This window comes from Melanostigma gelatinosum (assembly GCF_949748355.1).
Source record: "Melanostigma gelatinosum genome assembly, chromosome: 7".
NCBI lineage: Eukaryota > Metazoa > Chordata > Actinopteri > Perciformes > Zoarcidae > Melanostigma > Melanostigma gelatinosum.
The window spans coordinates 24997431-25021350 of record NC_136640.1 but is presented as its reverse complement, the minus strand read 5'-3'; the positions used below and the strand labels follow the sequence as shown (position 1 = coordinate 25021350).

Genomic DNA, 23920 nt, shown 5'->3' with positions numbered 1-23920 from the left:
TGGCTCTCTCAGTAAGAAAAGCATATACAAAGGGCTACATAAACACTTGTTTACATATAAATTGTTGGCATTTTAATTTTTGTCAGTACTAAGCTGGAAACAGAGATAAAAACTGATGAAATATATCGTGAAAACAAGAGCTGTGTGCAACGTTATACCCACTGGATGAACACATTCCACTGTTTGTAATCTCTCTCCAACGAGCAGTTCTCTTAAGGTCCACTTTCATTTCTTTGCAAAGGAAAAAAAACAAAAAAACAAGTGTACAATCTGCTGTATTATTTTACTGTACAAGTGTCAAAAATATCTGACATTTTCTTTCTCTGATCCACCAAGTGGTGACGTTGATTCAAAGTCTTTCACAGATGAGCTTGGTGTCCAGTCACTGTTGTGTCGAGAGCCCTGGAGAAACATGGTTCCATCTGCGATGTGTCTCATGGCATTCAGAGATACACCGGTTCAAATACAAAAAAAATATTAAAATCTCCTCCGATTCCAAAATTAAAAGAAAAAAGGCGAGCGAGAAAAGAGATCATTTGTCATCCTTACAGGATGGTTGAGGGGTTTTCCTGCTCAGTCGTGGTTCCTCTTTCTCTCAGAGAAACGTCCGCTCTGTGGGGTGAAGCTGCATCTTGGTGGTGTAGAAATGTCCATGAGGTTTGATAATGGTGTCTCTACTTTGTTTTTTTGCACAGCTAAATGTGTGTGTATGTCTGTGTGTACTGGCATCTGCAGAGACTATAAAGCCAACAAATCGCCGGTGACACTTGAATTGACTGTGCATTACTAATTGACTGTGTGCAACTGAAGCATCACATTGGTACTTAGTACGTGTCCTCACCAGACTAAAGCCCACGTGTCTCTTATTCCCTCTCTTCCTTCATAAAATTCAGCCGAGACAGGGCCGGGTGGGGCCCAGGCTCTGAGCCAATAGGAACGCTTGTACCACCTCATGGGTCTGCTGGGGCGTAGTGTTGACATCCTCCAGCGCATCTGCCACGGCAAACTGCCGGTCCCTCAGCCGGTTCCAGTTGGACAGTACGTTGTGGTATTCAAACACCTTCTCATAGTTTCCCACTGAGTTGTAGAGTTTGATGAGGCCTCGGTAGTCGTACTCCAGCCCACTGTAGCCCTCTCCAAACAGCTTCTTACCTGTGAGGACACAACACACATCACACCGTGTTTCATCATTCCAGAGCGATTCATTGATCGGTCAAACCACTAAGCATGCATTGTCAAATCTTCCGATAATCCATTAGTTGCAATCAAGCGGCAACTCACCCGTTTAAATTATATTGAGGCTTAAAGTCAAGCATGATTTGAGGCCACTTTAGCTGTAATGAACAAACTATTAAACCCGACACAGAGCGTACAGCCCCAAACAGACACCACACAGAGGTTGTAAGGTAGCAGGGTTATTTAACCGGCTCTCAGAGCTTCAGTAGTTTGGTTGAATTCTGCGCAGTCTTGTCCTGCTGCAAGTTTGTAGCTCCAGTAGCAGAGGAGAAATGCTGACCTCTATTGTTTGGCACATGTATTACACATGTATTACACATTGTACTTTATGTCCATTTTTTGCAGAAATGTTAAACTTGCCAATTGATACTTTACTGCTTTACCTTTTAAAAAAAAAAGCTATTTTCTGATGTTTATGAGATCAAGTGATTCATCCAGAAATGTTCTGCTGAACAGGCTGCTGGTAGCTAACTGGTTGCCCCACCGTGGGCTATTCAGCCATGGGCAGACATTAAGCATCAGAGGCTAGTGTCAAGAGAGACAGTGGTTTTCTGGAATCCAAGAGACACAGGAGTGATTGCAGGCCTGTGTTACACAGCTATCCAGCCATGATTAAACCAGGCTCTGTGGGATCGAGAAGCAGGCTTGCTAAATCACCATGGTGACCTATGGAGAACGGCCAACTGGCTCTGAGGTTCATTTCATAGGAAGTGTTCCCAGCCTGCTTATTCAGCAGCTCAGGTATCATTTGTACAGTAAAGAGAGGAAGTAAGAGCTGAAGAACAGCCAGCATGTGTGACCCATCCATCCCACCCATGTCTGACCGATAGCGATGGAGCGCAGGTAGAGCCTCTCTGCGTCCTCGTACTGGTTCATGTCGTAGTTGTAGAGGGAGGCCAGGTGACCCACAGACAGAGCCACCTCGTAGTCCTCGTGGCCCAGAAGCTGCTCCTTGATCTGGATGGCTTTGATGTGCATCTCCTCTGCCTCCTGGTTACACAAGCACACAGAGACAGAGATATGGATCTCACACCAAGGTAAAAATGCAAAGCCAAGTCACTTTCTCATGCTGTGAACAGCTGGTCCTACTGTGCTATGATTGGTCAGCTACACCAGGCAGACCTGGTCCCTTGACGCTGGGTCAGATGCATGTCTGTAATGGCCCTTTGCATTTGACACAAATTATGTCAATATCTTCTAGACAGCTGAAGCGTCAAACTATCTTCAGATGAACGTTAGAATGCATTTGTACACATTGTGTCCCTCATCACTTCCACTGAGAGCATGGGGGGGGGGGGAGATCTGTTAATGGCCAGTATGAACCGGAGAAAGGATCACAGCAAGCAAGCCCTATTTCAATGGACATGCAGGCACATGACTGTAGTCTTCAGACATTTTAACCACAGGTCAGTTATCAGTAGAGGTGCTGAAATGACTTGATTCTAAGGCGAATCAGATACTGGTATTGAAAAGATGCAGCTTTCTACATTATAGATTGTTGTCAGATGTCTGAAAGCACTTCCTAAATAAAGAGAGTTTACAGTAAACTCACTGCTTCTATCAATTCTTGAAGATGGACACATGAGAAAATTGTGGCTCTAAATCAGCCCAGAGCAAAATGAAAATGCAACATCTGGGTTTAACCACTAGAGGGCAGTTTCTATGCACATTTTAACACAATATGTAGAATTCTAACACTTTGCACTAAAATGTCAAGATTTGGACCTGAATCCATCAACAACACTACTACAATGTAGTAACACTACTACACAACACTACTACACGACTACAATGTAGTCGTGTAGTAGTACAATGTGTATGTAGTAACTACATACACATTGGTTGTTAGCTGAAGAAAGTGTTGTCGGGGGTTATGGGTTGAGTTACTCTTTGATGCCTAATTATTTCAGTGAAAAAGAATGCGAGAATTGGATAGGACACACACACACACACACACACACACACACACACACACACACACACACACACACACACACACACACACACACACACACACACACACACACACACACACACACACACACACACACACACACACACACACCTTGAACTTCCTCATGGACTGGTAGAGGCGTCCTAGGTTGCCGTAGTGCTTGGCAGTCTGGACGTTGAACTCTCCGAAGGCCTTCTTTGCCAGCTGCAGTGAGGAGAGGTGAAGGTCATGAGCCTCTTGAAGAAGGCGCTCCTCTGTCTCCTTATTGTGACAGTCGATGGCGATTTCCTCCAGAATAAGAGCTGAGGGAAACACACCGAGCACATATTAGACTTCTCCCCAGGACTGACCAGCAGAGCCACAGCGCTATGTCATTCTTTTGTGAACCATCACCTCACTGTTACCTTCTCAAGCAGTGTACACACACACACACTAAAATATCATGTTTAAATAGTTAAAACACCACATATATATCGGAGGCCTAAGCGCAGGTCTGCATTCAATTATTTGGACTGCACATATGAACTGCCTTCGCGATCCAGCCCAGCCTTGAATATACACAACTTATGTAAAGAGCATAAAGCAAAGGGAGCGAGGGAGTTAGGAGAGACTACAGCGGGTGACTATTGGACTCGACTCAGCAATCAGTGAGGCTACCTGACATTAGCATTATTGTTACCAGCAGGGGGAACTTCGGTCGCATGCATCGACATCAGCATCTTGCTGACCCGGTACTCACACAGGGGTCTATCAGCAATCTAACGGCATCATGAATCACATTTATACAACCACAGCGGCACAAAATCATATTTTCCCCATTTGTTTTAGTGAGATGAAATCATAAACTAGGACGCAGACATTCAAAGGTTCATTTGAATACATCAATAGAGGCTCATAATGTGAAAAAAGACATTTCGTAAAGCCCTACATTAAACAAAGTACACGGAGCTGTTGTTGCCTGTTGGGCTTCAGTTTGTGACCTTATGATACGAGTATATATTTTTATGCTAAGTGTAGTATCTGAGGGTTTCTGAACATTACTTGTTTTAATTCATTTCCAATAATAAATACATTTTGCATAAAGGAATAATATTTGTCCACTCCCATGTTAATAACAATGTTAAATCCGTGACAAATCTTCATTTAAAAAGGTACATTTTGAACCGATGAATTGCAACTAATGTGTGCTGAACTGTGGACAATCATGCGATTAATCGCGGTGACATATTAATCGGTGGAGAGCCCTCATGACCTTTCCTTAGGGACATTCCATTATCCTCGCTTTAAGACAGATGCCTGCCTGACACCCCCTGTACCCTCCACACAGTGGGCAGAATCCCAGAAGCTCGCCTCACCTTTGACTCTCTTGGAGGAGGCCAGCAGCAGATGGTCCTCAGGCAGAATATGAGTTATGATGTCTATGGCACGTTCCGCATGGAATCTGAGGGACAAACAGCAGCTGATCCAAACATTTCATGACCTTAGACTTGACTGGGAACTGTATTCTACTCAGGATAAACACTTCCAAGAAAGTCAAGCGTTTCCCATGAGGCAAGCTGTTTTGAAGCTCACATCAGGGTTAGAGAGGTCAGTGAATCATTCAAACATACAAAGAAACACGATTGCCGTCATCTAACACTGTCTAAAACACAGATATTGCTTTTTAACATATGAAATGGCACATGTCCAGAGCATAACATAACTCCTGCAGAACAGAAGGGCACAGTGTGACTCATGGTCTTGTGCTACATCTACAAGGGAGCTCATGTCTGATGGAATTAGCTGGCTGGTGTACAAACAGTGCAGTTAGTGAGATTCATTGTACTCACAGAGCGTTGTCAAATTTGCCAGAGCTATACTGGTGCACATATGAGGAGTAGGCCAGGTCTTCATGGGCGGTGGCAACGTGGATGTTCTTCCCCCCGAACACAGACTGTCGGATGTCCAGCGCTGTCTGCAATTCGAACAAAAAGAAAGAACTTTGAATCTCACACAAAAACAAAGACACATAAGTTGACGAGGAGCCTTACGACTTACCTGGTAAATAGCAACTGATTGGCATATGTTGTCTACATTTAATAAGTAAAATCCATAATCTAGCAGCGTATCGGAGTACTTCGGATGCTTGTGTCCAAAATGTTCTCTGCCAGACACAAAACAGTGAATCAGAACTCCGGATCAGAAAGAGAATGAGAACAATGTAGAGTCTCTGTGAGACACAGTGGGTTACCTCGCTAGAAACACGGCATGTTTGATCAGCTGCTCTGCTTTCCTGAACTCCCTCTTGACCACGCAGGCCTGCAGCAGAAACACGACACATTTCTTTACAACACTGCTGTCCTGCAGACACATCCCAAGAACAACTCCGTATTATCTTGTAACATAGAAGGACATAGTTAACCTTGGAGGCTTGCCGGAGGACATCAACCACTACTTTGACAGGCAGCCCCGGACTAATTTCCTTCATGGCCTCTATACACCACCGGTACGCCTGGAAAATGCAGGTAAAGGACATCTGGAGTGGAACAACTCTGTGATGCTGTAAACCACTCACACGCCATCATTCAAATCATTTCAATGAGAAGCACTTGCCCTGATAGCGTACAATGGTCAGACGTGTTTACCTCGTCGTAGTGGCTTTTGGCGAAGAGCAAGGCACAAAGCTCGCCGTACAGCGCCGCCTTGTTGGCCAGGTGGCCGTGTTTGGCTAGCTTGTCCATGTAAGACTGAGCGAGCTTGAAGGTCTCCTCCCCCAGGTGGTACTTACAGTTGCCATTGCGGACATGAAGCAGCCTGTGCACACAGCGGAGAGAAACTCAGTCACTGGATGTCGACATGAAGTCAAACATTCTAAAAGGAGCCACACACACACACACACACACACAAGAACGATAGTGAATATTCACATCATGATTTGAATCTGAATAATTCTAACAGACCTACAGCTAATGAACTAAAATAGTTAGGAAATCTATTTCAGCAACTTGACTCCAGTTTACTGTAAAAAGAGAAACACTGTGGGGTTATTTCTGTACTTCAAACAATATGAACACGCTTTGTCTGTACAGTCTGAAAAGTGAACAAAAGCTGTCAGAGAACAGCAGTCGAGTAAAAAGTACAATATTTACCATGTTTGAGTTGCAATGTCAATACCCGCGAGCACAAATCTACAACTCACCCCAAATCATATTTACATTGATTTGCGCTCATACAGACCCCCCCCCCCCCAGGAGCTTCTTGATGCCACCGTTTAGAATATGAGCATGGCAGATCAGGTTAACCCGGTGAAATCTTTCCATTCATTGCAGCCTTAACAACCTCAATACAAGTCTGATCTGACCCAAAATAGCAATTGATCGCGCTCATCATATGTGACCCTCCTACATACCATGTGTCCATGTGTAGCCCCGTGTGTGAGAGGCAGATCATTCTTCATATTACTTCTGCATTACTGAATGGGTGTGATAATGACATGGGACGGATACCATATTAAAACACAAACACACAGCAGCAGCTACAGTGGTCGGCGTTGCGCCACTAAATGGGACAAACATGGAGGAGAGATTGCTGAAGTGAAGGAACTTGCTGTTTACAGATTTATGGTAAAAATGAACAGAAGCTGACGTCCCGAGTCTGGGGCTGGAGAATTCATGGTAGATTCAACCACACACGAAGTGTCCAGAGCGTTTGAGACTGACCTGACGCAGCATTCCACAGCCCGGTAGCAGTGGAGGACCTCACTGTGGAGCGTGCACAGCTGCAGGCACGACAGAAACACTTTCTCTGCATCTCCATACCAGCCTGCATCCGACAGGAAGCCGCCTACAATCAAGAGGCATCAGGTTAGCCCCACCGTCTCCCAATCAGTGGGGAGATAGGTTCAGTATCACCTGTAGTGATTGAAACATATGCTCTATATTCAACTAAATGAAATCTTGCAGTGCAAACTATGTGGGGACTAACACATCCTACGGTATCTTCTCTCACAGCTACTTGTGGAAGAGAAAGAAAGTCATGTGTAGAGCTCGGTCACCAAACACACATCAAGTGGATCATTTAGACGAGAAGACTGCGCTCACACATGTCCTACTGCCTCCTCTTATCAAGAGAAACGTCTCATTTTTCAAAGGCAGTGAGGGCCATGGGTTGCTAGCCAGCCAAGGTGAGCAGTACCTTGGCTAACAATCGTCCAACCAAGATGTTATAGAATAGGACGACATATTCCATAACATCAAAGATCAGATATCCTCTCTAGAAGCTGTGCTGGCTTTGGGAACACAATGAGGACATGGTTAACCTGGAGAAGCTTGATTGGATAAACCCACAGGGCTAGTGCACATCTTTAATATCATTCGCAATTATATGTGGAGGCACCGTTTTATATGTAATGTCAAGTCTGCATCAATGTGGAACATTTAACTATATCTGAAGTCATCAAAGTTCCTATCGACTGCTGGAGATGATTGAGCTCATGTGTGATCCCTGATGGGTTCTTCACCAGTGCTAGCCCTACCACAGCGTCAGTGGGAGGAATGAAGGGCCTCCAGAGACACACGGATGCACTCTTCTTTCTTTCTAAGAACTATACACAAACATTTGAATAACTTTTCTCTTCTGAAAAATGTTAATAAAATGTTATGTTCATAATAAACAACGACAATTCATTATTTTCTCCAAAAGCGCACACAGTCACATGACCTCTGTTTTACTTTCCCAGAAGACAACCGGTGCAACACATTTATTTTGACCAGTAAAAATTGAGATAAATAACACTGATCGGCTGGTCACCGCTCACAGCTGATCAGCTGACGACGGTGCATATCTAATGACCACCACTGTCAGAGACCCCCCCCCCCCATTTACCCAGCACAAAGCCAAACTGGATGGCCTTCTCTTTGACGTGGGCGTCAGACTCTGCGATGTAGGAGCAGCGGCGGCTGAAGGAGTTTGCCAGAACTGAGGCCACTTTCACACCGTGGTCCATCAGCGCCTGGAAGCAGTGGTGCAGGAGGTGTCTGCAGGGGAGAAGACCAAAGAACGGACCGGGTCAGTGGAAGGCACAACCATGAGGTAATGACCAATAGGTGGTTTGTTACATTTAAGCCTTCACCGATAAAAGAACGAACCAGCAGTCTGAACAGACATCACAAACATCTGGCTAATCAGTGAAGAACAATGCTGATGACTACTGCCTTTGTGTTCTCATTCAGCCCATCACAGCACAGATAACACTGTAAAACACCTCAACCTGAAGAGTGACCACGCTCTTATACCAGTGTTACATTTATATACTTTCACAAACCCTGATGGAACTAACCCAACAGGTCCCAGCAGGAGGAGAACGCACAGGGAGCGCAAGGCACAGTCACAGACAAAAACAGCTCGTTCAAAGCAGGTCAAAGGAGTGATGGACCGGGCCGAACAAAGCCTCATTAGACAGTCCACTTCTGGACCATCAATGTCATGGAATTTATTCTTCCAAAAGAAAATAATGCTAGCTAAAGTAAGCATACTAGGGATGCAACTAAAACATGTTTTCATGATTATCAGGTAATGTGCTGATTTTCAGAAGGGTCCACGAAGACATCTTCAAATATCTTGAATTGTCCAAATAACACTCCAAAACTCAAAGATATTCAGCTTGACATCATACAAGACCATGAAAAGCATAAAATCCTATATACCACATACCCATGATGCATCAGTGGCCCTTTGATTGAAGTTTGATTTAGATTTTTCTGACTTATGACTACTACAGGATACATTTGGGAAGGTCCATACATGAGGGAAGCGATATCAAAGCAGACCCTCTGTTTCGTGAATGCAGCTTTCAGCACAGACTGCTGTTAACTCTCTGTGTGAGGGACCAGTCTCCAGAAGCATCCTGTAGGACGACTGACGGGTGAATGGTCCCCTTACATCCTTACCTTTTGTCTGAAGCCCGCAGTACTTTAGCAAACACCTCCAGCTCACAGAACTCCCCCCCCAGCTGGCAGAGCCGGCCCTGCTGGTACAGCTGAGACACAGAGATGAGGGAGAAGGTGAGGCGCTGACAATAATACACACGTTGACTCTTCCATTAGGAGCACAATGCTGAGTCTGGAATTAATGGACAGATTAGTAACATGTAAAGTGCGTCTCGGTGGAGACGTACAGAATGTCTCATCTAAAACTGATACGCATCTGTTACGCTGTGAGAGGAAAAGTTATTCCTATTTGTCATTTACATTAGTATACACTAATACTTCTGGAATTGATTGATCCTGTTGAAAGCAGCGTGGATACCGAGTTGTGTTCCAGTGATCAACGTTTCTTTTCTCATATCCTACGAGGGTGGAGCAGCGCCGACTCATACCGGTAGTTCTCGTCCTTTACACAACTCTGTGCTCTGTTGCTGCTCGCTGACCAGGAACCAGCTCCACCGTTTCATCTGCGCTCGCCGTATGTCACGCACCACCTCGCTCGTTGCGCTGACCTCAGCACGTGTCGCTTCCTGCGTCCGGATAAAAGTTTCGAAGCAGAACTTGCACTGAATCTCAGTGACTCACAGCAGCTGATTCCAAACAAATATCTCCAAAAGCTGGAAATGAGTGAGCGTGTTTGTGTTTTCGCTCCTCTTGACTTGAATTACAGGTAATTAACCGTAGTTTAAGATTACGTTTATATTATGTTGTAATGGCAATATAATATATATTTGTATTGGATTCTAAATGATTTGTTTAATATAGTGCAAGGTAATATTTCACATATTTATACTGTTCATGATAATGCATGTAAAATAACAGAAATCAGTATTCAGTCACAACTTAAAGTGTTTTCCCTTAAAGCTGCAGGTCATTTAGCATGTTATGTTGTTCATGTTTTTAAAGGGTCATTTGTAGTATTTGTACAGACAAAAAAGTAATTTACTAGGAACACTTAGGGTAGAAAGAGAACTAAAACATGATTTTACAGAAAGTACTGTATGATTTCACAGATTCCTTTCTGTAAAGCAGCATGGGATCACGGGAGGTGTTGTCCTCACACCACACCGCTATGGCGTCGATTCTCTCCTTATTTAATGAGTAACGGGTATTTTCCGTTGAATATAGTGACTTACAGTTTAGTGTATTGTGTACTGAACGACTGCACAGTAACATTATTGATCATTGTTGGGCTAAAGGTTGGGCTCAGTTGGTTGCAGCTGTGGATCGATGAGGACAGCTGCAGTAGCAACACTGGTACAAATATCTGCACACATCAAACTTCATTTTCAGGAGTCTTATTCTTCCTGTTCTGAAGAAGAGCTGCTGAGTGAGACGAGCCTCGTCAGATGTAGCGGTCTGAAGCAGGCAGCGGTGGAACTATCCGTGTCACACTGATTCATTTGATCTTCTACACATCCTTCTGTTGTACTGCTAATTGTTTTGTTGGGGCTGCAGTTATCGGGTAATCTCTTCATGTGGTTCTGCTGTTGCTACCTAAATCTAACGTTGGTTAACAGTACCATCACAGTACAGCACCAATGGGATCAGCTAGAAACAGTTTGATGTCACTTGGATGTCCCAGGAATAAATGGTGCATTCTGGTGTCTGGTTCTGGAGGTTTGTCTATCTATGTCCAGTGGCCAGTATACATCATAAATGAGCATAATAGGAAAGTATAAGCAGGTATAGTTATATCTTCCATATCTGAAGACCAAACGTTATGATCTCAGTATTTCTATGTCTAGTCCTGATTATGGCTCGAAAGCAGCACTGTTTTGACATTTTCTTTCAATGTGGCAGGTAATGAAATGTAGATAACACATATCAATGCTTTCAAAGTTACAGTATATTGCTGCTGTTATGGCAAATTGACATCCAACTGCTCTAATAAACTCTGATGTGCTGTAACAAGTATGTCTGAGAAAGGCTCCTAAACGCTGTTAGTTTAACGCTACATGAGTTAATGTAACGATCAGTCACACGGTCATTGGTGTGATCGGCTAACAGTTACACGATCGATGCCGTCCATGATGTCCATGGCTTCACTGTCAACAACCGTTCATTGACCTTATACAGATATACTAACTCGCCATGTTGTGCTTTAGCAGAATGGAAGCTAACAGTTAGTCAGCTAGACCTACAAAAACCTGTTTCTCGTCTTCGAGAGCTAGCTTAACGTTCTCGTACTGTAGCTAGCGTTAGCAGTTAGCGGCTGATGACAAACTCCTACAGTGTGGTGGCTGTCAGATACACCCGAGCATCTCGACCGCTGAGTCTTACCTTATAATAGACATCAAACTGTATATTTTCTGGGAGCGAGCGGATGTCCCTCCTCGATCGGCTGTAGTTGTCCACCACAGCCGAGATAGCGGTGTTGTACAGTGTTTCTGGGATCCATTCGAGCTCCACCGCAGCCATGTTGTTTTCCCTCTCCAAAAAAACCCTCCCCGACTCTCCCTGCACGCGCTACCTCACTGCGATGAAAGCACTTCCTCCGCGCGTCCTCATACAACACTCGCTTCAGAGTGAGACTACGTAGAAGTGTCCTATCACCAATTTACCGACACGATTCTAAACCCGCTGCTCCATCTCCATCTTTCTCCTTCATCTCCTGTTACTCGTCGACCCGACACCGTCCCGACGCACACACTTCACGAGCGCTGACGCAGTGACGTAATCGATACAAAACAGCCGCGCATAGCCCCAGTGATCACGTCTATAAACAAAGGAGAAGGGCATCCATACAAATAGTCACATCAGGGTGTCCTTTGGAGTTCAGCCTGTCTTTATTTCAATCGGTGTACGTTGTACTGTCCGGTTCTTTGCTTTCCTAACATTGGGAGTTAGATGACACATTACAATAGTTAGAATCCCTCCGTGATGTATCTGATGTAGATGCAATCATATTCAAATTAAAGCTGAAAGTTAGTCAGTAATGACAAAAAAAAGTGTCACAGTCCAAAAACTCACACTTTTGGAGATTCAAGTAATTAAAGACAAAGGAGGGTTCGACCATTGGGTGGTGGTGTTGAGACTTTAATATAAACTGTATAATAAATGATGTGGGGAGTGATACAACACATGGCAGTTCCAGTAGTGGAATAATTGTTGGATGGGAATCATGTAGTTTGTATCGGTGGTGGCAGAAACACAAGAATAGTAAATACAAGCAGATGTGATGCTTGTGACCAACACCGAAGCAGCAATGTCACACTCTATGTTTATCAAGTTTATATTGCATATATTTTGACATGTACATCTTTACAATGTAATTATTTTTATTTGAATCTCCCCCTCCCACTTTATTGTACTTAATCATTTATTCTTCATTGGTCCATTGTATTCCCATGTTTTGCATTGGTTTTGATCCCTGTGTATGGATGTGCATGTGGATGTATGTGAGCATTTGTAAGTTCTGTAAATTGACAATAAACAAAAGTGTGACGGGTGTGAGAATGAGAAGGAAGATTCAAACGCAACGTTAAAGTTGTAGTAGTCAAACAAAGCGGCTGAACTGTAAAGTGAGGGATAGTATGTGTGACAGTCTTACCAGCAGAAGAAATGTCAGTCATCACTTTACTTCAGAAAGCTGTTTATTTAAATAGGGTCATTTCCAGAGAAGTATTTTTCACATTTACACTGTACACATGCACGTTAGGCTGTTAGCACAGCCGTCTGAATCAGGGGCGCGAGTAAATGAGTACACTACGATTTATGACAACAAAACATATAGAAAAGTCATACAGGGTCCCGAGCAAAGTAACAGACTGTATTTGTGGAGAGGATGTGTCAAATCTAAACATTATCGCTCGTTTCACATTTACAAATCCACAATTCTACCAATTCCTGTTGATGCACTTAGCTCAATTAAAATGCATTATCGTGTAACAAGGCTTTACAAAGACATTATTTTCTTGCAGGTAATATTTCTCATCTGATTTTACAGTCGGTCCTGTAACAAAACCATCAGAGGCAAAGGGGTTCAGCAAACTGTCCTCAGATCAGTGAGGATTCCCTTCCACCTAATAAGCTTTAAATGATGTGACCTCACATATCCTACATTTGCTGTTTTCATTTTAGACTCAGATCACTGCTCGCTGCATCATTTCCATAACGCATAAAAGCAGTCTTCTCAAAGATAATTCAGTTCACCATGACAGTGCAAAAAAATCTCCTAGTGTATTTACTCACAAACGAGCCGTGTGCTTACATCAGTAACCATACAACTGACGCTGCAGCAAGGAGGGACAGTGGATTGTATGAGGAGAATGAAAATGAAATCTGAGTCAGCCTCAACAAAACAAAGGACACGTATTGAATCCCGTCTGTAGGGGCCGACATGCTGAAGATGGAGCCGTATTCTTACTGACAGACGGTCAAACAACCGGACAGAGCGAACGCAGAGGGAGAAGCCATCATTATAGACAGACGTAGCAACTCCTGCAAACGCTTCAGCACAGACGCTGTTGGAAACAGAGCCATCCCTACCTGATGTAGGACGAGGTGGAGCGAGGACACCAAAACAACTCAACTCTGACACTTCATTACAACTTCCAACATTGTAATATGATTAAGAGAGTGAATCCCTCTATCCCTTCAGATGCATTGTGCAATTACAACTTAAAAACATCTTCCATTCTGTCATATGCATACTATCAAAGAATAAAAGTGCTACCAACACCTATTACATGTAGTTGTACATCAATACACACAATGTAGTAGCTTACGGGTCTGTGACTGTAGCAGCACCTTCAGTTTGAATTCAAGACAAGTGAATGACAAGTGATGAAATAAAATGATAAGAATAAAAATACATACATATGTTTAAACCCAGGGTGTGATGTGAGAAAGTTAGGTTTTAAAGCTCCTAATTATGGATATTATGTGATACAGTGTATTTACTTGTAGGAGTTTGAACCAAGTAGTGTGTTTGAGTGTCTGTGTGATCAGGTTTGAGGAATGTGCTGGAGCGGGGGTTGTGTGAAAGTGGCTGGGTGAGGTGTTAAAGAGTAACAATGGGGCATCGGCCCAGGAGGGGCTTGTTGGACTTCAGCCAATCAATGAGCTGATCGATGAGCTGAGGAATGTAACTCTGGGGGACAAAGGGTTTGAAGCTCTGGGGGATTTCAGATCTTCTGCGTACACTAGAGTATGTGCGGATCACTTTATAAGTGGTCAGTGATTTTATTTACAAATTCGTTTGTGAACAGTATTTAATAAAGGAAATATAAATTAAACTTGGACATGAGAAGGTTACTGAAGCTTCATCGGCCCGTGACAGCAGTCGGTACCAGAGACGTGTCGAGCGTGTACAACAGGCCAAACACAGAGATGCAGCCTCAGCATTGCTTGATGCGAGTTTAACGTCAGATCATATATATGTATGTGTGTGTGTGTGTGTGTGTGTGTGTGAGGGGGGGGGGGGGGGGGGGTGAAGTTAGGGGTTAGTTTAAAGTTAATTCCTACACACACGCACACAAAGACATGCATGTACAATGTAAACAACCACACGTGTCTGTTTGCACTGAGTAAACATTGAATATTGCTAAATATCGGACCAGATCTGTATATATGTTCCCTTCCAATGACGAGATGAGAATTGTCGACGACCGTTGCTTTGACGTCTCGGACCCATCCACTGACAAACTGATTATAAGCGTCGAGCCCTTTGTAGCACTCCAACTCGTCTTTTGTGTAAGGACTGGGGGTGTTCACGAGATACGTGTAGATGTTGGCGTAGTTTACCGATGGAAGATAAGTAGGATCGGCACTGAAACCATCTGCACTCATCGTATAGGGATCCAAGTTACCAATAACCTTCAATTTGGCCAGGTAGCGAACCTTTGATGCACTATCCAGTGATTCAAAGTATGGTATTTTCGCCGCACTTCCTTGTTTACTCGCCGCCATGTAGGATCTGTATGTACTCCAACATGGCCGACCGACCTCGTAACTAAGGAGATCGTGACGTCGGCGAGACCACTCTATATGCAGAAAGCTGTTGTGGAGCTCATCTTAATTCTCACGTTTTATCATCGAACAATAAGAGAATGTACAAAAATATATATTTCTTTTACATGAACATTACCAATTACTTAACACTCAACTGTAAAATTCATAATAATTGCACCGGCATCATTAGTCATACCTATTTCTTACAACAGTTACCAGTAAGAGGAACCATTAAGACACCTATAATCATCAGCAAACAAACTAGATCTGTGGTGTGAAAATGAGCACTCCTTAAGTCTTCATATGTGGTGCTGAGCAAGAAGACACGTCTCTCCACAGCCTTCACAGCAAGGCTGGTTTGCACAGTGAGAATGTGCGGGACACTTGCAGACTTCAGGAACAGAAATGCCACTGGAGACACGGTGGACTGTGGAAGGCAGCAGGTTGATGTATGTATGTGTGTGTGTGTGATTCAGCACACACACACCGTGGTCTTGTTATGCTGCTGGAGAATGGGTGAGACGTTACTGGACTCCTTCTGTTTCTTCTCTGCGTTGTGTTGGACCAGCGGCAGCCTGTCAGCAGTCCTGCGTCGGGCCTTCTTAGCTGTCTGACCCGGTGACGATCGGTCAGTAGTTCTTTTAATGTCGGGCGTCCTGTCGCCAACTGTCCTGTCAGTGGGACCGGACTGACTGGGTAACTCAGCGCCACTGTTCGGACTCAGTGGAGTCAGAGTGAACATGTCGGACAGATTTGTGTGGTACAAGCTGTTGCTTCCCGATAGTCCGTCCCGTCGCTCCAAGGCAGGGAGGAGCTCACACATGGCCGAGGGAGAGTCTTCCTCTAGAGTGCGCTGCAAAAAAATATATTAAAAAAAATGTAAATAAATGTAGATGATTCTCCCTCAAACTCGACAACATTCACAAGACCACACAGCTATTCATGTCTACTTCAAGTGGATACACACTTCAGGACAGTAGAGGACACAATGCTGTTCAATACTACTGCATTGAGCTGAATGAAGTGTGTTAGTGTGTGTGACACTGGACCTTTTCTTTGCACATATGCAGATACATGGGAAGGATGTCATGTATTCATTGTATTGCAATGGAACAAAGGTTGATTATCCTGTAAACAAGTTGAATTGGCTGGCAAAATATCTGTAACATGATATTGTTAAAATGTTCCGTTTCTAAAGCATTTAAATAGCCAGTGTCAGTATGGCAAGCAAAAACCACGCATTACAGGCCGCGCCTCATTGACGGCGGTTGCTGCTGGACGATGGATATACCAACGTTACAACCAAACTCTTCTTCACTTCCTGACAACACACCCGGGACCAGGATCCACACAGTCCTGGTCTGAAGTGGAACACGTTACAAACGGGCCACACAACCCCACAAAGCTGTATGCATAACGCCAGGAGCCAGGCACTACATAAGCAGGCACTGCCCGAGTGTTTATTAGTAATGCAATGCTTCTGCTATGAACCTTTGTTAGGCACCGACGATGTGGGAATTCAACACTTTCTCAACTTATTATTGAAAATTGACTGAAAATAGAAAATTTAACCGGAACCGTGTTGAAATTAGAAGTCATAATTTTCTTATTATCCAAAATAATGTCTCAATATCCCACATTGTGGTTTCATCATTTAGGGAATTCTTGGGTGCAAAATAAGTCCTCCTGCCCTCACCTGAAGGAGCGGAGTATCAGCGCGTGATAGGGAGGTGGGAGGACACTGGGACACCTTGGCTAAGTCCAGCAGCACCTCCTCATGGTGCAGCACGTCCTGGGAGGTCCCGGGCTCCTGCAAGGCGATGACGATGGCGCTGGTGTTGTCAGCGCGCAACATGCGCTGGCGCCACCGCAGCAGAGCGTGGCTGACCAGCTGCCGGGCACTCGATACCCCGCATGGTGCCTGCAGCATGGAAGGCTGTTATTGGTCTGATATGAGCTGGACATTACATAGACTATTACTCTGGTAGTTTACTTGTCTAGTGCTTTAATCTACTACAGACCACAATCCAGGCAGCTAGGAAAGGAAGGCATCCATCTATAATGATCCAAAATGATAAGAGCTAAAGAGTAACTGCTCTTTGCTGGTGTAGCTCTCCACTCACCATAGCCTCATCATTGTTCTGACACATGGAGATAGCCTCTTGAGGCGGCACCATGTTCCACAGACCATCACTGCCCAGGATGATGTAGCGGTGTTTTCTGGGGTCAAGGGTCACCACACTAGTATCTGGCTCCGGAGAAACCACAAACTCCCCGCTGTAGAAGTCATAGCTCCACAGATCACCTGTTGCATCAGAGAAACGGAGCTGAAAGCACGCCTGGCTCTAACAAACACTGTCCGTGATGACTGCTGGGCGGTTGCCTTTTCTCTCTCTCTCTCTTGCTGTCTAAAAGCTCTGCACAAAAGATCACTTATATAAAATTGTGCTGCAAAGCATTTGATCAACTGGATGACAGAGAGCGTTTACCAGATTTTTTTTATGAACACAAAAATAATCAAAAAGGTCAGTAAAAGTCTCAATCAGAGAGCAATGGATCCCTATTTTCCTGACTAGATTAGTCATTTAAACTAGATTGAAGCCCAATGGATTTTGATCACTGGGGTCCAAAAACTCTGGAATGATGTACACTCCTTTGTCAAAACTCTCTGAATTCTCTTACATCCCTGATATAACTAATAGCTCCTTGTTATAAGACGAGATATAAAAACAACAACATTATTCCAGTCATTCATTCGTGCCACCTTATTTGCTGCGATAACCGTGATAGTAACTTTTCCTACCCAGAGCTCGGGCTACTGCCAAGAAAGGTATCTGGTCAATGACAGTGCTCCGACGCACTGGGCCGTTGTGACTCAGCCTCGGCCTCTTCCAGACAACCCGGTTCACTCCAGATTTTTTGATAACACTGTCAGCAGATAGATAGAGAATACAATAGGTAAGATAAGCCACTGATTGAGTATCCAACAATTTCAAAGTCCGTTTTAGACATTATGGGTGGGTTGCAACAACAAGGTCGACACTATGCTGCCAGCGGGATAGAATGAGCTGCATTTGATTAATGCAGGAAACTGGAGGGGCAAGTAGAAATATACAGAATAAAACTGGCAGTGCTGAAAGTAGTATCTTCCCAAATCTGACAAGAATATGGCAGCATTGTAACTGATGTCACAAATAAATATGTCCATTTCCATAATCGGGTTGTCCTACGACAGTACTAAGAAATAAAAGCGTTCCTTCAATAACCGTTAATGCTTCTTTTCTCCTTCATAAAGTACAGTTAGCCTTCACCATGTGGATAAATGATCTGTCCTGTAATTATTTCCAACTTGAAATAAAGGGAAGGGCCGGTCAGCCCTTTTTCAGTAGCTGCAAATCTACAACGACAAATCAATCATGGTCACTTACGTGGAAGAGGACTTGCCTTAACATGTTGAGGTGAAGTAGGATGAATTAATATCCATGTATACCAAATATGACCGACGTTAGAGTCCACGGCCCTACTGCCCAGGCCTCATGTTTTGTCGTAATATGATTTCAAAGCAGCACTTCTCCCCACCACCCTTTCCATATACTGCACGCTTGGCATTCCCGATAACACGACTAAACCTTGCATTGTTGTCTAAATCTTGTTATATGTTATGCAGTAAAGCAGCATTATAGTTATGTATACAGCACAACTATAAATCCCCTTTAAAGCTGTGGAGTTCACCATGTCATGTAAGGATAAAAGTCTGGTTGTTGTCATCCAGGCGCCTATCACTACGACCACATCTTATCAGTAGACAGGCCACAGACAGCATAAAGGACATTGTCCTTGAAGCAGACAACATTTTGATATGCTATTGCGCAAAAGAGGTTATAAGTGCTTTTTTGTTGTAAATGGGGTCTGGTGGGGCCCTGGGAATGAATAAGCTGTTACTAAACTAGCATTTGTCTCGATCCAAAAAAACAACAACTTATTCACCCTGGATTTCCACCATCTGCTGCAGTGTGTGCTTAATCAACTTGCAACTTAAATTTACTGTCAGAGCAAATGATGAACAGTTTGAATCAAGTGGAAACCTTGTGGCAGCTAAATCAGAACAGGAATCTCCAACTGAAACGTTAGTTTTGGTTATGTGTTCTGAGCAATGATGGGCTGGCCTGGCTGCAAAAACCCTCCTTCTAATGTTAATATGTAAAGACAGGACGAGTTGTTGGTGAAGCCTTACCTCCCTCCCAGACCTTCAATACGCTCCCTCTCTCTGGGTAGTTCAGGTTTGTGGTCTTGTGTGATTTCCACAGCTCTGATGTACGGGTCTGAAGGGTCATCCTGGACCCCTAGAACCACCGCCGAGTCCCCGACGTGGGCCACATACATGCGGTTTCCGCGGATGAACACTACGCTGGCTGTGGTGCCCGATGTGCTCGGAAGACCTGTGAGTGTCTTTGGCCATTCAGCTGAGAAGATGAAAGAGAGAACGTGTATTTACTGAGCTATAACCGTTCCTGCTTACAAACGGAAGTAAACTGAACCACACATAACAGCACAGCAAAATGATGGGCAGAAAATAAATGCTCCTAATTTATCTATTGCTAATCTCCATATATATTCCAAATATTTAGCCTGATGACAACACTGTGACCTTTATTGGACGCAGCCTGTCCTGGAGCACGTCTTTCCAACGTAATGCTAGTCAGACATGTGCTTTACTGTGTGTTGACACCATTGTGTGACCAGCTGTAAAACAGCTGACATGCCCGGGCACATCCAGCCAGACAGCCGCTGTCTGCACGACACAGCACACTCTGGCTACGTCATGATTGGATAGGTTATCTAATGGGTAATAACAAGATATGGACGTGTAATAGAATAAACAACATCACACATGTGAGTCCAAGCAAACAATACAATATTGGCCGGCTTGTGGTTTGGTAGGTTAACTGGTCTCCTATGTCCGGCTTTGTTTGGAGCCAGTGGCTACTGCTAACCTCGTTAGCTCGGCTGCATTTGGTTGCTAAAACCATTCCTGGTAGAGCTTTATATATTCAAAGGCAACACACATCAACAAAGACTAGAGATAGTGCCAACATATTTAGGTCGGCCTTTTGTTAAATGTACATAAACACACATTCAAATGAGAATGATATTATTGAGCACAGAGAATATCCTGGTCAATTCGGCTTTCATGTATGGACCAGCAGTGCGCCCATGTAACGTTAACAGTTACAACTTTTAGGATGTAAGGCTAGGCCACAGACCGACCTACAGTCCGGTTGAGAGGTTTGGTGTGATGTTCTTGCTACTCAAACCGAGGGAGAGGCACATAAACAGCCCATATTGACAGCTGATAACGTTTTATGTCATGACATTGTAGTTGATAGTTGTAAACTTACGTAGCTTTTTCCACATAGCGTGATGGCAGGCTACAAATCCTTTGCGTATAGCAGAACAGACCTCCATGTCACAGTCTGACCAGAACCCCCGCTGCTTCTTCATGAACTCCCATAAATATTCTCGCGCAAACTGCGCAGCCTCGCGACCCCCGTGCCCGTCGAACACCGCGAAGAATGCAACGGAACGGCGGGAAGGACTCGCTGGGCTCGGCTGGGGTCGCGACGGGCTCTGACCTCCCGATAAAGTCGCTTCCACTATTATACCTTGGTTTTCCGTTCGCACGGGTTCACATGACGCATCTGGAACGTGCAGCGACACATCGGGCTCACCAGTCCGCTCTGGAAGCGTGTCCGCAGCCAAAGAACTGAACGTACAGTCTCCCCCACTGGTCTCTTCTGGCTCACCCGACGTCGGCTCGTCTTCGCCCGGCTCTGGCTCTACTATGACTTCGGTCACATCTTCCATGTATTTCCTGCCTCCTTGGTCGGTAAAAACACTCACCCGCATCAATAATGCGTTTTCCATAGCTCCAAAAATGAGTCGCTCTCCAATTTGTCGGTACGGTTAGCATATAAAATACCTGGAGAGTTGAATTTACTGCAGCGCAGAGTCCTGCCTTTGTTTATGTTCCAGTGTAGTAGGCATGCTCAAACGCGTTGACGTCAGAATCGGTCTTCTTCTAGCACGTTGACGTGGCAGCGCCAATGCAGCTGTTGCCCTCTACAGGTTGGCCCCCCAACACAAGCAACGGTTGGGCAAACGTGTAAATGTGCAGCAGAAATATGTGTAAAAACAAAAGGTCAAGTTGCAACCATGGTTGAAAACAGCAGGCCATACTAAGCATTCGAAATAAAAGAGTAAAATTGCCCCTAATTGTATTGGAGACTTTACTTACCCACTGAAAACGTGCAGAATGCTCAAGTATTTAAGCTGGTGTGCTGTATTGTGTCATCAGAAGACTGTTGAGGGCCTCTTACACTCTCTGCACTGCAGGAGGAAGCATCGAGCATCCTGTGGTCCCCGGAAATGTCTTCTTGAATTTTGGCAAACTGAGACTAGACTGATGAGTGCTGAAAGCAGTCTGACCAAAGCCGAGCATGAGATGAAATTGCCACCTATAGCTGATAAACCTGTTTTGTAACAGCATGGCGATTCACTTCTTTTTTTTGGTTTATCTTTTTGCAGAGTGGTATCCAAGAATAGCAATGGGTTTTTTTTCCTAAATCTTTCATCCTTCAATGTTTTTTGTTTAATGATCACATCTTTACTGCCAGCATGGCCTATTAGTTGTATGTGTGGAGGAAGCATTGTTTTTTCTGTCTAGCAAACCCAACTTAATGCTTAACTACCTTATGAAATACTTATTATTCCTGAAGTGTTTACAATCCGTCTTATGGAGTTCATCTTCTTACCTCCCTGACCGTTGATGCTTTCTCAGAGCTGTTGGATATGTGGCAATGCTTTGATCTGTATATGGACTGATTTAAAATCCTGTGTTCTACAAAGTAATCCTCATGACTCGGGGAACAATAAATCATCGTAAGTAAGAATACTTCAGAGAATCCATTCAAATAATCTTTGAATGACCAAATGAGAAATGAATTATGAACAAATAGACGTAGCATACACTTTGTAGGTATGTTACATAATATTACTTTGTTGATATATTGTAGACTATTCTAGGTCACTTTCTCAACAAAACAAGCTCCTACTTACTTTTTCCGGCCAAAGGGAACACAAACATGGTTAGTAACAGAAATTATCTTTGAATTATTGAATTAAGAATTTAATATATTTTAAATGTCACTATATCTTTTTGGGCAATATTATTAAGGCAATTTTAACCCGCAGACTTTAACCAAACTGTCTTTGGGGAGTTTCCCTGGTCCCGTTTTCATGAGGTTTGCTGGATGTTGGATGTTCTGTATTTAGGTGTCCAGCGCAGTGCCAGTCAATTTTCAAGCGAAGGTGGTAAGTTCCTCTTCTCACATCAGCTTTCAGTGATATCTTTAGTGTTGATTACAGACACTGAGGGGGATGCATGACGTGTGTGGTTGCTCCGATGACGTTTCTGGGAGGATTGTCAGCCCGTCCCATCGTCGACTCAATCCGAGTCGCTGTCTTCGGACCACCTCGGTCTCTTCATAGCAGCCTCCTGCTCGTCGTCGCGCGCTTCCCTGCGTTGTTTACTCTGATGGCCTGCAGTGCTTTGACCAGTGCTCCATTTCTTCCTGCTGCTCCCACAAGAACAACCCTCGTCTCCACTTTCTACTTCCTTGTGTCTGGTGAAATACTTGGCCAGTAAAGTTGATTCTGATTTTAATGAACAACTGGATTGTTGTTACTTTCTCTGTTGTTCGAGTTATATGGAAGCTGAATGATGAAACCGAACAGTATCTGCTTGGTTAGACATCAGTGGTTGTAACATGTACAGTATTTTTTGTATAAAGGGTCATTTTCAGCTGAAAGTGTCTGTCTTCTTGTGTTCACCCCCCTCCTCTTCCTCACATGACTTCATGGATGCTGAACCTGCAGACTGACTCTTTGTCTCTGTGTCTCATTCCTCAGCCCACTTACATAATAATGAGCCGGATTGAATATTCACAGCTGTGAGGTTCAGCTGCAGTTGGTCTGTCTGACCAGCAGGAGGCGGTGCAGACAGCAGAGCAGACAGACGGCTGGTTAAACCATTATGTAACGTCTCTGTCTTCCCAGTCCCCCGTTTGTCTTTTATATTTTCATCCACTTATCTTTCATTCAGCCTTCCTCTCTCTCACTGTAACTCACGCCTTCTCTCTGCCATCTCCTTCCTCTCTGTAATAACGAAAGACATGCAACTGGCTCTTTATCCCATGCACATGCACACACACTCACACACACACACACACACACACACACACACACACACACACACACACACACACACACACACACACACACACACACACACACAATCCAGACAGTCATTAGACAACTGTCCGACCTTCACTGCCCAACATAGCCCACAGGAGACACACCACAAACACATAGTCCGTCTAAACATACACACACACACACACACACACACACACACACACACACACACACACACACACACACACACACACACACACACACACACACACACACACACACACACACACACACACAGAGCCTCCCTCTTGCCGTGCTGCTCGTCACCTGAGGCGGTACAGAAGTCTCTGTGAATAATGTGATCTCTCTTCAGGCACGCTTGATTTAACTCAGTTCTGCAGGATTTCTTCCTCCTGCAAAGACCTTCGATGGATCCGTCCGCCTTTGCTCCCTCCGATGAATCTAACGCACCCCCAGGTTCTTACAGAGGTTGATGCCGATCTCTTTTTTTTTTCTTTTTTTTATACATTTTTTATTGAAAGACACGAGACAATATTAA

The 23920-nt window shown here is 44.1% G+C and overlaps 2 protein-coding genes across 2 annotated transcripts; both read right to left on the bottom strand.

The window, feature by feature from the left end:
• Nucleotides 1-264: 264 nt before the first annotated feature.
• On the bottom strand, nt 265-11665 carry appbp2 (amyloid beta precursor protein (cytoplasmic tail) binding protein 2). Its single transcript, XM_079271205.1, has 13 exons — nt 11437-11665; nt 9118-9206; nt 8054-8205; nt 6889-7012; nt 5815-5983; nt 5592-5681; nt 5421-5488; nt 5228-5333; nt 5020-5144; nt 4546-4631; nt 3302-3492; nt 2061-2226; nt 265-1152 (listed from the first exon to the last, which is right to left on the bottom strand). Exons 1-13 carry the CDS (start codon nt 11572-11574, stop codon nt 890-892), a joined length of 1767 nt encoding a protein of 588 aa, XP_079127331.1. The 5' UTR covers nt 11575-11665; the 3' UTR covers nt 265-889.
• Nucleotides 11666-12770: 1105 nt separating this feature from the next.
• On the bottom strand, nt 12771-21080 carry LOC306780273 (protein phosphatase 1D-like). The gene is made up of 6 exons (XM_079272582.1): nt 20508-21080; nt 19343-19571; nt 17912-18036; nt 17232-17413; nt 16805-17029; nt 12771-15961 (listed from the first exon to the last, which is right to left on the bottom strand). The coding sequence occupies exons 1-6, from the start codon at nt 21031-21033 to the stop codon at nt 15581-15583; spliced, it is 1668 nt and encodes a 555-aa protein (XP_079128708.1). The 5' UTR covers nt 21034-21080; the 3' UTR covers nt 12771-15580.
• Nucleotides 21081-23920: the final 2840 nt, after the last annotated feature.

Excerpts from the sequence above, each read along its gene's own strand:
- appbp2 (XM_079271205.1), bottom strand. The coding sequence starts at position 11,574 with ATGGCTGCGGTGGAGCTCGAATGGATCCCAGAAACACTGTACAACACC. Across the intron at positions 8,206-9,117 it reads CTGCGGGCTTCAGACAAAAG|ACACCTCCTGCACCACTGCT; the intron begins GTAAGGATGTAA and ends TCTCCCCTGCAG. Across the intron at positions 5,489-5,591 it reads TCCTCCGGCAAGCCTCCAAG|GCCTGCGTGGTCAAGAGGGA; the intron begins GTTAACTATGTC and ends TTTCTGCTGCAG.
- LOC306780273 (XM_079272582.1), bottom strand. The coding sequence starts at position 21,033 with ATGGAAAACGCATTATTGATGCGGGTGAGTGTTTTTACCGACCAAGGA. Across the intron at positions 18,037-19,342 it reads ATTGAAGGTCTGGGAGGGAG|TGTTATCAAAAAATCTGGAG; the intron begins GTAAGGCTTCAC and ends ATCTGCTGACAG. Across the intron at positions 15,962-16,804 it reads CTGATACTCCGCTCCTTCAG|CGCACTCTAGAGGAAGACTC; the intron begins GTGAGGGCAGGA and ends ATTTTTTTGCAG.